At 48.4% G+C, this 13,255-nt stretch overlaps 5 protein-coding genes across 5 annotated transcripts; 2 read left to right on the top strand and 3 right to left on the bottom strand.

The window, feature by feature from the left end:
• Positions 1 to 75: 75 nt before the first annotated feature.
• Positions 76 to 2,714, bottom strand: M437DRAFT_54891 (uncharacterized protein; the record flags this gene model as incomplete). Its single annotated transcript, XM_041022763.1, has 5 exons — positions 76 to 115; positions 166 to 576; positions 683 to 795; positions 851 to 1,267; positions 1,320 to 2,714. The coding sequence occupies 5 exons, from the start codon at positions 2,712 to 2,714 to the stop codon at positions 76 to 78; spliced, it is 2,376 nt and encodes a 791-aa protein (XP_040877208.1).
• A 1,623-nt stretch (positions 2,715 to 4,337) lies between these two features.
• Positions 4,338 to 5,162, top strand: M437DRAFT_54988 (uncharacterized protein; the record flags this gene model as incomplete). Its single annotated transcript, XM_041022780.1, has 2 exons — positions 4,338 to 4,690; positions 4,754 to 5,162. Coding segments are annotated over 2 exons (762 nt in total), but the record flags the coding sequence as incomplete, so codon positions are not given.
• A 503-nt stretch (positions 5,163 to 5,665) lies between these two features.
• On the bottom strand, positions 5,666 to 6,575 carry M437DRAFT_55041 (DUF125-domain-containing protein; the record flags this gene model as incomplete). The annotated part of the gene is made up of 2 exons (XM_041022792.1): positions 5,666 to 6,158; positions 6,208 to 6,575. The coding sequence occupies 2 exons, from the start codon at positions 6,573 to 6,575 to the stop codon at positions 5,666 to 5,668; spliced, it is 861 nt and encodes a 286-aa protein (XP_040877206.1).
• A 1,632-nt stretch (positions 6,576 to 8,207) lies between these two features.
• M437DRAFT_55312 (alpha/beta-hydrolase) lies at positions 8,208 to 10,044 on the top strand (the record flags this gene model as incomplete). The annotated part of the gene is made up of 4 exons (XM_041022842.1): positions 8,208 to 8,478; positions 8,533 to 9,292; positions 9,342 to 9,510; positions 9,562 to 10,044. 4 exons carry the CDS (start codon positions 8,208 to 8,210, stop codon positions 10,042 to 10,044), a joined length of 1,683 nt encoding a protein of 560 aa, XP_040877205.1.
• A 2,104-nt stretch (positions 10,045 to 12,148) lies between these two features.
• M437DRAFT_25307 (uncharacterized protein) lies at positions 12,149 to 12,532 on the bottom strand (the record flags this gene model as incomplete). The annotated part of the gene is made up of 1 exon (XM_041019084.1): positions 12,149 to 12,532. A coding segment is annotated over one exon (384 nt), but the record flags the coding sequence as incomplete, so codon positions are not given.
• Positions 12,533 to 13,255: the final 723 nt, after the last annotated feature.

The raw sequence follows: 13,255 nt of genomic DNA, 5'->3' as shown, positions 1-13,255 counted from the left end.
TCTACTTTCGTTTGTGACAAACTCTCATCTGAACAAAGCAGATGCTTTCACTTGACCAGTGGGACCCAGGTCCATTTACTCCAAGTCGAACGTTCCTCCAGTCCAGCCATAGGCTCTGTCAACCTCATCAGTATGTTGCCTTTAGCACTCGATGCTATCACGTACCTGTTCAGTCTTCTACCGTACGACTTCGAAAGCCAGTACCACATCTTGGCGCGAGGATGTGGTTCATGGAACTGGATGCTTCTCTGTAGATCAATCGTGTCGGGTGTGAACTGCCAGCTAGATCCGTACAGCTTTTCAACAGAGAAACCAATCGTCTTCATCGAGTACAAAAATTCAGTCCAGGCAACTTCTCCAGTGTTTTGCTGCTCAGTGGCCGAAGGTACATGGAACATAGTAGAAAAGACCTTGAAAGCTCGTTTGTTAACCTTGATCTTTTTCACCTCGGTCTCGTTCTTGTCGTCGGTGCTTGTTGCCGAATCTCTGCGTGTCTCCTGCATCGGAGAAGGTGTGTGACCATCTGGTCTAGTCTTGGCTTTGGACTTCAGTGGAGTGACGCCTCCTAGCAGCTCACTCTTCTTGGGGTGAGAACAGCGTGCATTGGGATCGAAGACGTGCAGAGGCAGTCCGCTGAGCTCAGTCAGTATCGCGAAACATTTCTTGTTGACAAGCCACTCACAGTTCCTCATCCTTTTCATCCTCGGGTTGTTGATTGGGACTGCAATCACTCTCCTTCGGTTCGACCCAACGCTTGGTTCTGTGGATCTTTCGGTTCCAATCGTTGAAAAAGTCCTTTAGACAAGTCAATACAGATACTTCTACAGTCGGGAACTCTTTTGACTCTTACCATGAGGAGTTGGGGCGTTGAATATGATGTGTGCACTTCGCAGTGGTTGTCCACAATGGCCCAGAACTTGTCCAAACGCTTCTCGGCGAGACGCATCTGTGCGACAGTTTCGCGTGTTCTGCGTTTGTCGGAAGGGTATGCATACAATGCAGGATCAGCTGTATCAAGAACAGCGCATGAAGTAAATTCGTGTACAGTCTCAACCATGCTGAAGAAGTAGGGAGTGTCTTCCTCGATGAAAGACTTGGTTCGCCAAGCAGTACACCATGGCTGGAAAAGGCCAAGCTGTCGTCTGGCTTCTGACAAGAGTGCCAGATCGGAGAATCTGCTGGCCACCCAACCAGTGATGAGATCGCTGTCCTTGCTGTGCTCGTCTAACATTCTCTGAATCTCCTCGACTGTGTTGTTCAAGCCATGCTAAGGTTGTTAGTACAGAGTCTTGACTAGGAAATAGAAAGCTTTTGTTCACCTTCTTTTGCTGCTCAAGACTCAGCAAAGTTCTGAAAAGCACCTGAACCCTCCATCCTGTACTCAGTCTGCCCATCTTCATCTTCAATGTGTCGAACGTGGGGCTCAAATCAGAGCCCGCCCGTTCATAACCATAACGCATAGGTGGTGACGCAGGGAACCCGAATGTCAGGTCACGAAGGGGCTCCTCGGCCACGACTTGGACGAGACAATCTAGTCTCTGGAACCAGATTTCAACCTCGTGTGGGAGGCTAGTGGACATCTCGAGTTCGTGGCGGCAGCTGTCGAGGCGTTTTTGAGCCATATTCAGAGCGTCCTCAACGGTAGCGAAGTAGATCAGGCAGCTGTAAGCGTGGAAGATCATGTTGGTAGCCACTTTGTCCCAGAATGCAGGCTCACCAACCATGATGTGAACTTTCTTGAACTTGTCAGGAATCCTCAAGGGTGAATTTTCTGACCATTCCCTCATGGTCTGTGCGAAATAGCCCGGGTCCTCACGCAAAGCCCAAACATGCTCCTCGGCCTCCTCACGCCTTGCCGCAACAAGCACCATTAGTCTGTTCAGATCAAGCTTCTGTGGCAGGCGATATGGTGCAAGTTGAGCCATGGCAGTAATGGTGTGTACAGGCAAGGCGGGGTTGATCAGGGGCGGAGCAGGCTTGCTCTCAACAAGGTTTAGCCGAGTGAGGTCCATATCATGTAAGATAAGTTGACAACACTTGACGAGGAAATCAAGAATGCGTTCTTGAACCTCAAGGACCTGAAGACCGGCAGCAGGCTCCAGTCTCAGTTGTTGCTGAACTTCGTCTCCTGTGTCACGAAGGGCGAGCGAACCATAAGTCTTGGGCGACTTCTGTCCGTGAAGCGACATCTTGTACTTATCGACTTCGCTCGTGCCACATGGCTTGCCAATGCTTGCTTGGTGTTGATCGCCGAAGGCAAACTTGTCAGGCAGATGGCGTCCGCGAGAGTTGAGAAAGACCAGAAGGTTGTGAGCCTGAACCAGATCCTCCTGGTTGATGAATGGCCAAAGATAAGTCTCCTTCTCTCTGGCTTGGTTGGGGCGACGCTTGTTGTTGTTCATACTGATCTTACGCAAAGTCGCAAATTCAGGGCGATGAGTAGCTGCCATGTGTGGCCAGGCTTGTAGCAGAACTGCAAGTCTCTGATGGTTGTTGCGCTTTGTCCATCGCTTCTGGATCTGAGCCTCGAAACGCTTTAGTATCTTGTTGAGCAAGACCCAGTGTCTGAAAATGCTGATTGAGAGAGTCTGTGACTGAATGCGCAGGTCTTCAAGGTCGGTGATAGTTGGAGTGGGAAGGTCCAAGCCTCCCTGGAATCGACAGATTCTGCAGCAGAGACAGTTATCATCTTCTTCAGATGCGCTTGAACCCATAGCGAACGAAGCAGAAAATTCAAAACGTTGGCTGCGTAGAAACGAAAATTGACGAGACGAAGAGGAAGCATGCCATGTGAGAGTGAGAAGGGTGTGCTTCTCGAAATGGTAGGAAGGAATAGCCGAAATACAAGCGAAGGCAGCCAAGGCAGCGTACTTGCCCAATTCTGTTTGCCATATGCTTGGTTCCGTAGAAGGATTAATGCCTTTACCTCTTCTTGCATGACATTATCGACCTCTAACAATTCCCAGCTGCTGACAGCCATCGTGCAGTGTCACGGCAATACCCATTCTATTCAAAGAAGATATGCTTTCTTAAATGTCCAGTCAGTTCTCTGTATCAGAACTGCTTAACCGAGTTCTATGTGTGCTCTCAAGATGTAGCGTAGCTATAGATCAGACAGCTTCACCTTCGGGCCTGTTTGCATGAAAGAGGGGTAAAACACGAATCCTGACCTATAGCTTCGGAGGGGTATCGATACAGTTAGAACACGCCATGTCCGACGGTTACAGACATGCCGCAAGGTTGAAAGTGTCCTTAGATACGAGACCACGTTGGCCATGTTCGGTCTGAGTTGAGTTTTTAGGCACATGCCCGCTGCCCAATACCAAATGCATCGAGATCTGTTGGCCACGCCACATGCAACACAGCTGGTGCTATGCCTTGACAAAGTTATCTAAGTGACACATATGTGTCGCCCGGTATGTGTCTTAGTCCTTGCTGGCTGTCAGGCCGTGATGCATGCAGATGTCGCTATCCGGTGTGATGATGTGTGCTCGGCGGATCGATGCATCTCGTGCCCCTTTCGATGACCCGTATTCGCTGATGTTGACAGGTCATTTTCCAGCTCTTTTGAAACACGATCAAGTACTGTGAGTGATCATATCTTATGATGGGCGTCTGATAGCACGAGTGCTGGGGCGCGTAACGTCGACTCAGGCTTCGGTTAAAGGTCGGACGACAGAAGAGATATGCAATATCGGACCGAGAATGCCATCTCTCCAAGCTTCAGCTCGCATAGAGAGATACAACCATCGGGCATCACTGCACATACAAACACGAGTAGTGGCTTTGAATTGATCTCTCTGCTCAGCGAACACAGCTAGGAACTGATTGCAAATCTAATATGACCTTGTCACAATTGGAGAAAGCAAAACACCTCCGTCCGACACTATACTCCAAGTCTCCAACTGTAAGAATCAGCAGAATGTTTACTGTAAAAAGGCACAACGGTCTATAGTGGCAGAGGAATGTCCACAGAGAGCTGGTAATTCATGGTCTCTCAGGGTGTTATCCTGTCTCCTGGTAGTATTATGCATCTCCATAGGCACACGCGTTATATGCTTTTCCACACAGGAGACAGAAGCTACAAAGTGTTCTTAGCTCTTTCCTCGACTTTGAATCCACCATCCCGAGATTGAGAGTTATCATGAGCTTACTGAAATGCATAGTTGCAACTAGAATATGAGGCTGCCCATCGAGATAGCCTTGGATGAGGCCTCCCTGCGAAAATCACAATTGTCATAAAAGTATTATGCATTTCTACAGCTACGCCATGACTGTCTTTCACACTGGGAAGATGTGTTGTTGCTTCAAGCGCGCTTTCTCTAGACAAGATCTGCAGCAACATCATTGAGTGGTTGTCGGAGCTTTACAAGGGCAGCCGTGGCTTTGAGCTAGGAACCTTCGACAAGAACCTGCTATCCAGAACTATGAAGGCTCAATCAGAGAAGTGGGAGCCCCTCGCCCATGGGTACATCCTGGATGTCATTCATCTCGCACACCGCTTTGTGACAACCCTTCTCAGACACGTCTGTCCCACTGCAAGAGTCAGGGAGGGCATCATGTCTGTCCTCATGGAGCCTCTTCTCAATATCTACCGCCGTGCCCTCGAACAAGTCCAGTTCGTCCTGCGCGTTGAGCACAGCAATCCTCAGACAATCAACCATTACTTCAACGATAACCTGGAGAAGTCGTGAGTCATGCTAACTTGCCTTATCTAGATGAGGAAACTCTTGCTGACCTGCCAACATTATAGTCGTCAAAAGCGTCTCCGCGCCTCTCTCGAAAAGCACGCCACCTTCCAGACCAACGGTCATAGTGTTCCTCGTAGCACGATTGCGCTCGACGATATCGTGCAGAACCATCCCATGTCGAATGCCCAGCACACTGTTTTCGAAGTACATGACATTCTCAAGGCCTACTACAAGGTCGCCAGAAAGAGATTTGTCGACAACATTTGCATGCAGGCTGCAGACTACTTGCTGGTCACTGGACCCAACAATCCTCTGAAGATTCTCTCACCTCAATTTGTCAGTGCTTTGTCTGATGAGCAGCTAGAGGAGATTGCTGGCGAGGACATTGGCCTCAGAAGAAAGCGTATTGCTCTCGCGAAGGAGGTCAAGGATATGGAGATCGGCAAGAAGATTCTTGCAGGCGTCTCTTGATCAAATAGATGCCTCTGAAGATCTTCGAGTGCCCAAAGAGATTGTCCTCGTCATTGGTGGATCACTAAGAACATGGTACGAGTTCGAAGGGTGTCGAACGGAGGTGTTCTGCCTTCTTCAAACGTAACAAAGTCATGGTAGATTTGAAATCAGCTTCCCGTCGCATTCGCTGAGCAAAACGTTCACTCCAAGACTACTACTCGTGTCTGTATAAATTGTGAATTCTGCTTCTCAGTCTGTGAAATATCATCAAACGGCCTTGCTGAGATGTGGCAAGTCAGTGCTCTACTTTTAGAAGTCAACAACTCTTAATTCTCTGGTATGGCGCATGTACCGGAAAGAGGTAGGAATCAAGTTCTATAGAGTAATCTGGGTATCTTTGTTCTAGTAATACAACAGTGGTACAAAATCGTAAGTGCTGGCTGGTTCATTATGCCAAAGTCGTAGCAAATCTGAAGATGTAGTCGTCGAGAGATTTGCGTGCGGTGAAGTATTGTCAAGTCTCATGATCCTATCGCCTTGACACATCCCATTGCTGCCGCTGCTGCAACACCTCCCAAGACCATCATTTCGACGCCTGCTTTGATACAAAGCAGTCGTTTCTTTTCACCAACCAAGAGAGTCTTGACATAGCCAAAGACAAATAGCGCAAAGGCCATGACGCCGATACTCCAGCAAAGAGCAGTTTGGTTGTTGCTCACGAAGAAGTAAGGAGTGAGTGGGACAAGTCCACCGAGGAAATAACCGAGTGCGATAGTAAGAGCCGAGATGTATGCGCGTGAGGCATCTGCTTGAGATTCTGGCAGGTCGTGGTGGAAGCGCATGATAAAACTCTCTGATCGCTTCGGGCATGAGCTGATTTGTGTAGCGAAAGCGTCCAGAACATCCTCCGAAAGACCGTACGAGTCGAAAGTTGACTTGATAATTTGATTGGCTTCATCCGGGTCCTGATTCACGATCTTCTGCGTTTCTGCTAATGTGGCTGCATAAGATTGTCTGGTTCGATGTTAGTGGTTGGTCTTGGAATGAAAGTAGATTGACTTACGCCTCGCTTACACCACCCAGATAACCTCCCAGTCCCATCGAGAGGGCACCCGCGCAAAGTTCCGCCAAACCAGCATAGATGACAAGCTTCGTGTCGCCGAGTGCAGAGAGGCCGGCCGTAAGTGCGAAGGGGACAGTCAAACCATCCGAGAGTCCAATAGTGGCGTCAGAGATGATACGAGGGTCGACTCTGAACGAACACGAGTGACTGCCTGTATCACTTTTCAAAGTTGAAGAATCTGAACCAGTTTGAGATATCTCTGATGCTGTGTCGCAAGCGCCATATTGTTGTTGCTTCTTGAACGAAGGTAATAAGGCGGGTTGTTTCTTGGCTGGAAAGATGGTGTTTTTAATGTATAGCAGTGCCATCGTGTTCAGATTGGTGGGAAAATCCGTCCGACGAATAGGGTGACTAGGACTTTTGCCTTGTGCTTCGAGAGAGAGGAAGGGTTGATGATGTCGAAAAAGGTGATGAGGCTAGAGAGACGACACTGGAACGAACAAGGGCGCTGGTGATATAAATACTTGCTCAAAACGTTGGTACTGCGTTAAAGAATAGCCCTGACCATTTTTTTCGACGCTACTCATGTACCTTCCCCGCAAGCCCTTCCATCTGCGCCATGGAGCTTTTTAGGCGTCAGAAGAGCACGATTGTTCTGAGATACCTGGCTACGGTTCCTTGCATCTTTCGCAATCAGTCTGTAATACTTTGTAACACCTCGCGCTCGAAATCGCCTTCAGCGAAGGTATCCCAAGTCCATTCGATGGCTTGGAAGAGCATCGAATTCGGATGTGTTTAGAAAAAGCCGTTAGCCACGCGCGGAGCGTGTTCAAAATGCTTATTTGACGACAGTATGATTGGCTCACAAGACGGCCCTCTCCACGAACGGCAACATCCGTCAAGCCACCCAAGCACTTCGACACAAATTTGCTTACACTTGTTTGTCATTTCATTGGACCAACCCGGATGCTGACCATTCAGTGTTGAGCAAGTGCCATGCTTTACATCAACAGAACCAGCAGGAAGTTTTGTCTGACCTTGCACGGCCCTTCCGAGTGTTGGCCAGTGTCATTCTGGAAACAGACAAGCTGACTGTGGCGCCTCCTATTGGTCTGTAAATGTACTCTTACACTTCGGATCTTGGTTATCAGCCTCCTGACAAGGAACCTCAAACCGCGACTATCTTGTCAAGTATGCAAATTTGGTGCTTATGATGCCCTGATCCAGGCCAGTTTCGAGTTGCCAGGCTTCTGAGAGCTCTCATCTTTGAAGTGTGGTACGCAAATCAAAGATACAAGAAAGAGTGCATGAACTGCTGTCAAAGCTACTCCAGCCTGTTCCAAAATCCGATCATGACCTATGATGAAGATGAGCAACGTTCCCTCAAGCCCAGGATCTGAAACGACCATCACCGCATAAGAGCTGCCAGACATTACCCGTACTACTGAGCACTGGTCATGCAGACTTCGCATCCCCTCTTCCTGGATTCAACTCATTGAACCCAATCTTGCCTCGGCATTGATGGTCATTGGAAGCCCGTACTCGTATATGTTGGACCTTGGAAGAAACGCATACCCCGCAATACCTCAGCCCTATGTACAAAGTACCATTAAGACTGCTCTCAGTCTCTAACTAGGAGTCGATGATCTTCTTGGAAGATAAAACGCACATTTTGGCATTCAGAGTCTGATCTAGACGTTTCAAGGTAACCAAGAGTAGAAGAAGTTCCACGGTTGCTTCTACGAGGCAAGAGTTGATCTCTACATGCCGGAACACCACGATTCAGGATGTCTATGATCAACAGAGCTTGTGAGCCGCACTTGGCTTCTCCTCACAGTACTCTGTGCCGTCGAGTCCATATAGGGCATTGGATTTTGCAGTTATCCTCGGCACGGCTTTGTTCGTGTCCGGACTGTCAGGAAGTCATATATTAGGTCGTACAGTAATCTCGCTCACTTTCATTTTCCATTTCCATCCATTCTTGTGTCGATTGACCCGCGATGCATTGCTTCATTTTGTGTGTCTCGATAGCTGGCCTGATCAGCGCCGTCTCGGGTTCCAATTGCTCGAATCCAACAGCACGTATAGAGAACGGATTAGTCATAGGAACGACAACTAGCCTACCAGCTGCCAGTGCGACAGTCAACAAGTTCCTGGGAATACCATTTGCTCAATCACCGCCTGAGCGGTTCTCGCCTCCAAGAGCAGCACCTTACGTGCCTACTATCAATGCCACAGCTTGGAAGCCGGCATGTATTCAACAGTTCACATGTACGAGACCCCATCTTGTAGCTGATCAGATTCTAGCCGACTGACCATCCATAGATCCTCTGGCTTCTCAACAGTTCACCGAACTAGTGTTCAACAACCCTCCCCCTCAGGAATCTGAAGATTGCTTGTACCTAAACGTGTATGCACCTGCTACACAACCCGAAGATAGAAAGGGACGTGCTGTTATGTTCTGGATCTATGGTGGATCTCTCCAGTTTGGTAATGCTGGACAGCCCACTTACGACGGAAGTCATTTTGCTGGTTACGAAGACGTGATAGTTGTGACCACAAATTATCGAACAAACGTGTTCGGCTTCCCAAGCTCTCCAGAGTTACCACTTTCAGGACACAACCTTGGTTTCCTAGACCAGCGTTTTGCTTTGGAATGGGTGCAACGCAACATTCACGCTTTTGGAGGAGACCCAGCTAAAGTCACTATCTTCGGAGAGTCGGCTGGAGCATTCTCGGTAGATACACTACTCACGAGTTTCCCAAAAGGCTCGAATCCACCATTCCGCGGTGCAATTCTTGAGAGCGGTCAGTATAGCTACAGACCTACCCCGCCGACCAGCAGCGTGCCTGCATGGTGTAATCTTACCGCTGAGCTCGGCTGTCCCGGCAATTTTGGAAGTAACTTGAGCTGTGTCAGAGCAGCAAGTGCGACTGATATCCAAAAGATCATCGATGTCAACAGTCTTTTGTTCAACCCAATTGCCGACAACATCACCCTCGTCTCGAATCCTGCTCAAAGACGTGTATTGGGCGAGATCGCCAACATCCCAGTCATGGGTGGCACGAATGCACAGGAAGGACGGTAAGATTTACTGTTGTACTATTGATTTGACTCTGCTCATACTGCACAGTGTCTTCGTATTCGGACAGAACAATATTACAGCCTTCCTCGATACATATTTCGGCAGTTCACCAGCTCTTGTATCTGCTATTAAAGAAGCATATCCACTTGGCGTTGATGGATTGAATACACCTTATGATGTGATATCGCAGATCTTCACGGAATGGTATTTCCAATGTGTAAGTCGAATGTAACATCACACGACGCATTTGCTCACAATGCTCTTCTAGTCCCAAGCTCTCTGGGCCAATGCATCTGCTGCAAGCGGCATCCCTACCTGGCGATACTACTTCAACGCCTCATTCACAAACACGCAATCGTATCCAGGTCTAGGCGTCTTCCACTCTTCAGAACTTTCCATCGTGTTCTCTACATACCCCACTGTTAACGTCACAACTCAAGAATATGCTTTGAGTCGCTTCATGCGTGGCGCCTGGGCTACCTTCGCGAAAAATCCGGCCAATGGACCTGGATGGAATGCTGTGGGCACTGGTACTGCAGGCGCTGTTCTTTCTACAGCATCTGACGGTTTGCCTGGCGGGATCTTGATGGGTTTGAATGGGACTGTACAGCAAGGAGATTGGGATCTCGCTGTCTTGGGTGATGTTGGAGATGTTCGAGGAAGTGGTGTCACCGTATTGCCTCAAAGTGCTGTCGATGGGAGGTGTGGTTTGTGGGTTCCTGTGTATGAGGCCATCTTGAAGGAATCGTAGGGTAGAACACCGGGCTCTGCTCTCACATCGACGTAGGCTGGTAACACAAGCTATCCCAATGCCAGTTGCTTCCTGATCCGTATTGAGCCACCGCATGTATCAGTTCCTCGAGTAACATATTGTGCATTATCATAGCTACATTGTGGCACTTCCCGTACATGAAGATGGGCTCTCACAGGCTGAGACAGGTTGTGGTACCTGAGGGCAGCCCACCATTACGCAAAACTTTGAGCCAATGCTTTTCATCAACTCCAAGAAAAGAATGTCCCTATTGCCATGACAGATCGATAGCAAAAAAAACAAAAGAATGTGCTCTCCATCAGGGAATCGAACCCTGGTCTCCCGCGCTTGACGAGGTTTTACTCTTGACAAGCGGAAATCATGACCACTAGACCAATGAAGATGAGCCAGCTGAGCTGGTATTGGTTGATGAAGCAGTTTTTGTTAGAGTGATATATATCCACCAAGAGGACGTCGAACATGGCGATCTGTCTCAGCTTCTCTTTTGACTCTGATGTGAGGCAAGAAGAATGAAAAAATTATTGTGCCAAAGTGCTTGAGATTGCGCGGGTGGAATCTAGAAGCTTGGGCCTGGCTTCGAAAAAAGTTTTGAAACCCCCACTCTTGCCCTATTATACTTTTCCATGTTATCTGGTCAAATGATCTGACACTTCTGCAAAATCATCAGACATGAGCGAGTATGATATAGACATACCTACAGGTTGCTGAGTAACACTGATTACTGGATATCTACTTGGAGTAAAGCTCTCAATGGCCTAGATATCTATGACCAAATTCTTCTAAGGCATCCGCAGTAGGACTGCCTCACATTGAACACAGACAAAGGTGAGATTCTGTTTGTCAGTACACACCCAAGTGGGCTGACAAATTGTTTGTGGCTATATGTATCACTTTGGCAAGACATTTTCATCAATCCGATATGGTCTAGTGGCTAGGATTTCTCGCTCTCAAACAGTTTCTATACCAAGAAACAACCAGGTCCGAGGAGGCCGGGGTTCAATTCCCCGTGTCGGAATATGCTTTTTGCTCTTTAGATACAGTTGTCTCGGGTCGTTGGTTGTGTTTGCTTGCATTGAAAAACACTTTTTTTTCTTTTTTTCTTTTTCGCTGCCCAACTTTGGCTTCTTGTGCCCGAGTTCAACTCTGGGGTCGGCGGCTTTCCTTTCTGCTTTTATAGCTTGACCACCTTCTGATGCTGCATGAACCATGATGAGCGGGGATGATTGACATGGTCCTGAGCAAGAACTCCTCCAAAAAGTGCAATACTCTATTGAGGGCTGTAAGCTCTGAAATGCTTCTTTGGGGCTCTCTCTGGACACTTGTGGTCTGGTAAAATGTTCATGTAGCATGACAGCTGCTTCTTGAGCAGTGGGTACCCCAGAGACGGGAGCAGTAGGATATTATGATCTTTGCGATGTGTGAGCATTCCCATGTGTCACGCTAGCCGAATAGTGGCTTCGAAGAAGATCAAGTAAAGAAACAGATTGCTATGCTCAGTACTGTATAAAGTTATAAACGACACTCTTATACCATTGTGCAACTCTGCAACCTACCACCACGCAGACGCCATGTTGTGCATGTAGGCTGATATGCGGTACATGCCACGTCCTATCTGGAGGTTGATTCTCATAGACTCCTTCATCTACACTCTAGTGTAGCTGGTGTCTTTCCACCTTCTTCACATGGCCCAGTCGGCCGAGCCGTCCCACTCTTCACCGTGTTCAGAGTCCGAGTCTTCTCCTACGTGCACTGTCGAAGTGCCATCTGCGTGCACCTCCAATCGTGCAGTGCCAGACATCGAAAACAGCATTCTATCTGAAATTTCAAGCTCTTCTGCATTCGGCATTCCCTCCGGGCCAAGAATAAATCCGACAGAGCCATCGTTGCCTAGGATGACCGCAGGACCGCGATATCCTTCATTACGAAGTATGCCATTGAACCAAGAAGTCAAACTTGCAGGAGAGGCAGGGCGGTCATTGATGCGCAAGCTGAGAAGTGTTTCTTCCACTATCTCCCATGGTTCAACAGGTATAGCGGGATCGTTCGTAACTTCGGCTAGAATGTCTGGCTCTAGATGTCCGCATCCGTTACATGCGAGGATTGGGTTTCCGCAATGGTAGCAAAACTCGTAGCCGCAGGGACAGGTCATGTGTGAACATCCTTGTGTTCGTTCGATCACTCTGCAGCATTGCGAGCACTGTTGATAGCGCTCCTTCACCATGAGAGCAAATGCTTGTTCGTCTTCCTTCGTGGGTCCTGCACAATCCCCCTCGTGATTGAGAGCACGGCACAGCTTACACGTTGAGTGCCCACACTTTTCACAATCGGCAAGAATGTCTATTGGCTGAGGGACTGGCGGGATAAACTCGCCACAGTCCTTGTTCGCGCAGTAGAAACGCTCTTTCGGAGGTATTTCGAACTCTTCTAGTTTGCTCTTGAGGCGCTTGGATTCGGCTTCCGGTAGAATCTCCAACGCGAGTTCGAACGGCACGTTGCAATTGTCGTCACATGTTATGCGCTTGTCGATATCGTGCTGTACACCCGAACAAGCACGGGACAAGCAGTCCAGACACCAGTAGTGGTCGCAAGGCAGCGCCACCATGTTCTCTTCTTCAGTCGTCTCGAAACAAACGTGGCAATCCTTCCAGTTGATAGACCTGGGTACCACGTGTCCGACGTCAGTGCTTGCAGACATGTTGTCTGCTTGATGTTGTAGAAAGTTGGAAATTTCCTCGTCGAAGTAGGCGAAGAATGTGTCGATGAACCTCGTCAATGGTAGCTTGATGTCTTGGTTGTTATGACGAGAGTTCGGTAGTCGATGTTTGATGAATACGGCTGACGTATGCGATGAGATGTGCCTGATGAAAAGCTGTGTTCAAGTGGAAGTGGATGAGTTGAACTGGAGGAATTACGCAAATATGTATGTGCGGAGACTCGGGCAAGAGTCATCGATGGTGGCGGCCATGCGAAGCACGATGCGTGAATTAGAGGTTGAATGCCCGAGAGTGTATGCACTCGCTGCCTTACATGATCGGCCACCACGTCTGCTTGTTTACTATAGAATAACGATTATTGCTGTGATGCATAGTTGTAGAATGGTATGCGAGATGCCAAGGAGATGGAGGTATGGTATTGCAGGTGTTGCCTGAAGCAGCAGCCCGAAGTCTTTCCACAAGCTTTTCAGTAGAGT

Source organism: Aureobasidium melanogenum (assembly GCF_000721775.1).
Source record: "Aureobasidium melanogenum CBS 110374 unplaced genomic scaffold scaffold_21, whole genome shotgun sequence".
NCBI classification, from domain to species: domain Eukaryota; kingdom Fungi; phylum Ascomycota; class Dothideomycetes; order Dothideales; family Saccotheciaceae; genus Aureobasidium; species Aureobasidium melanogenum.
The sequence above is the reverse complement of the archived record's forward strand: the minus strand, read 5'-3'. Positions and strand labels throughout refer to the sequence as shown.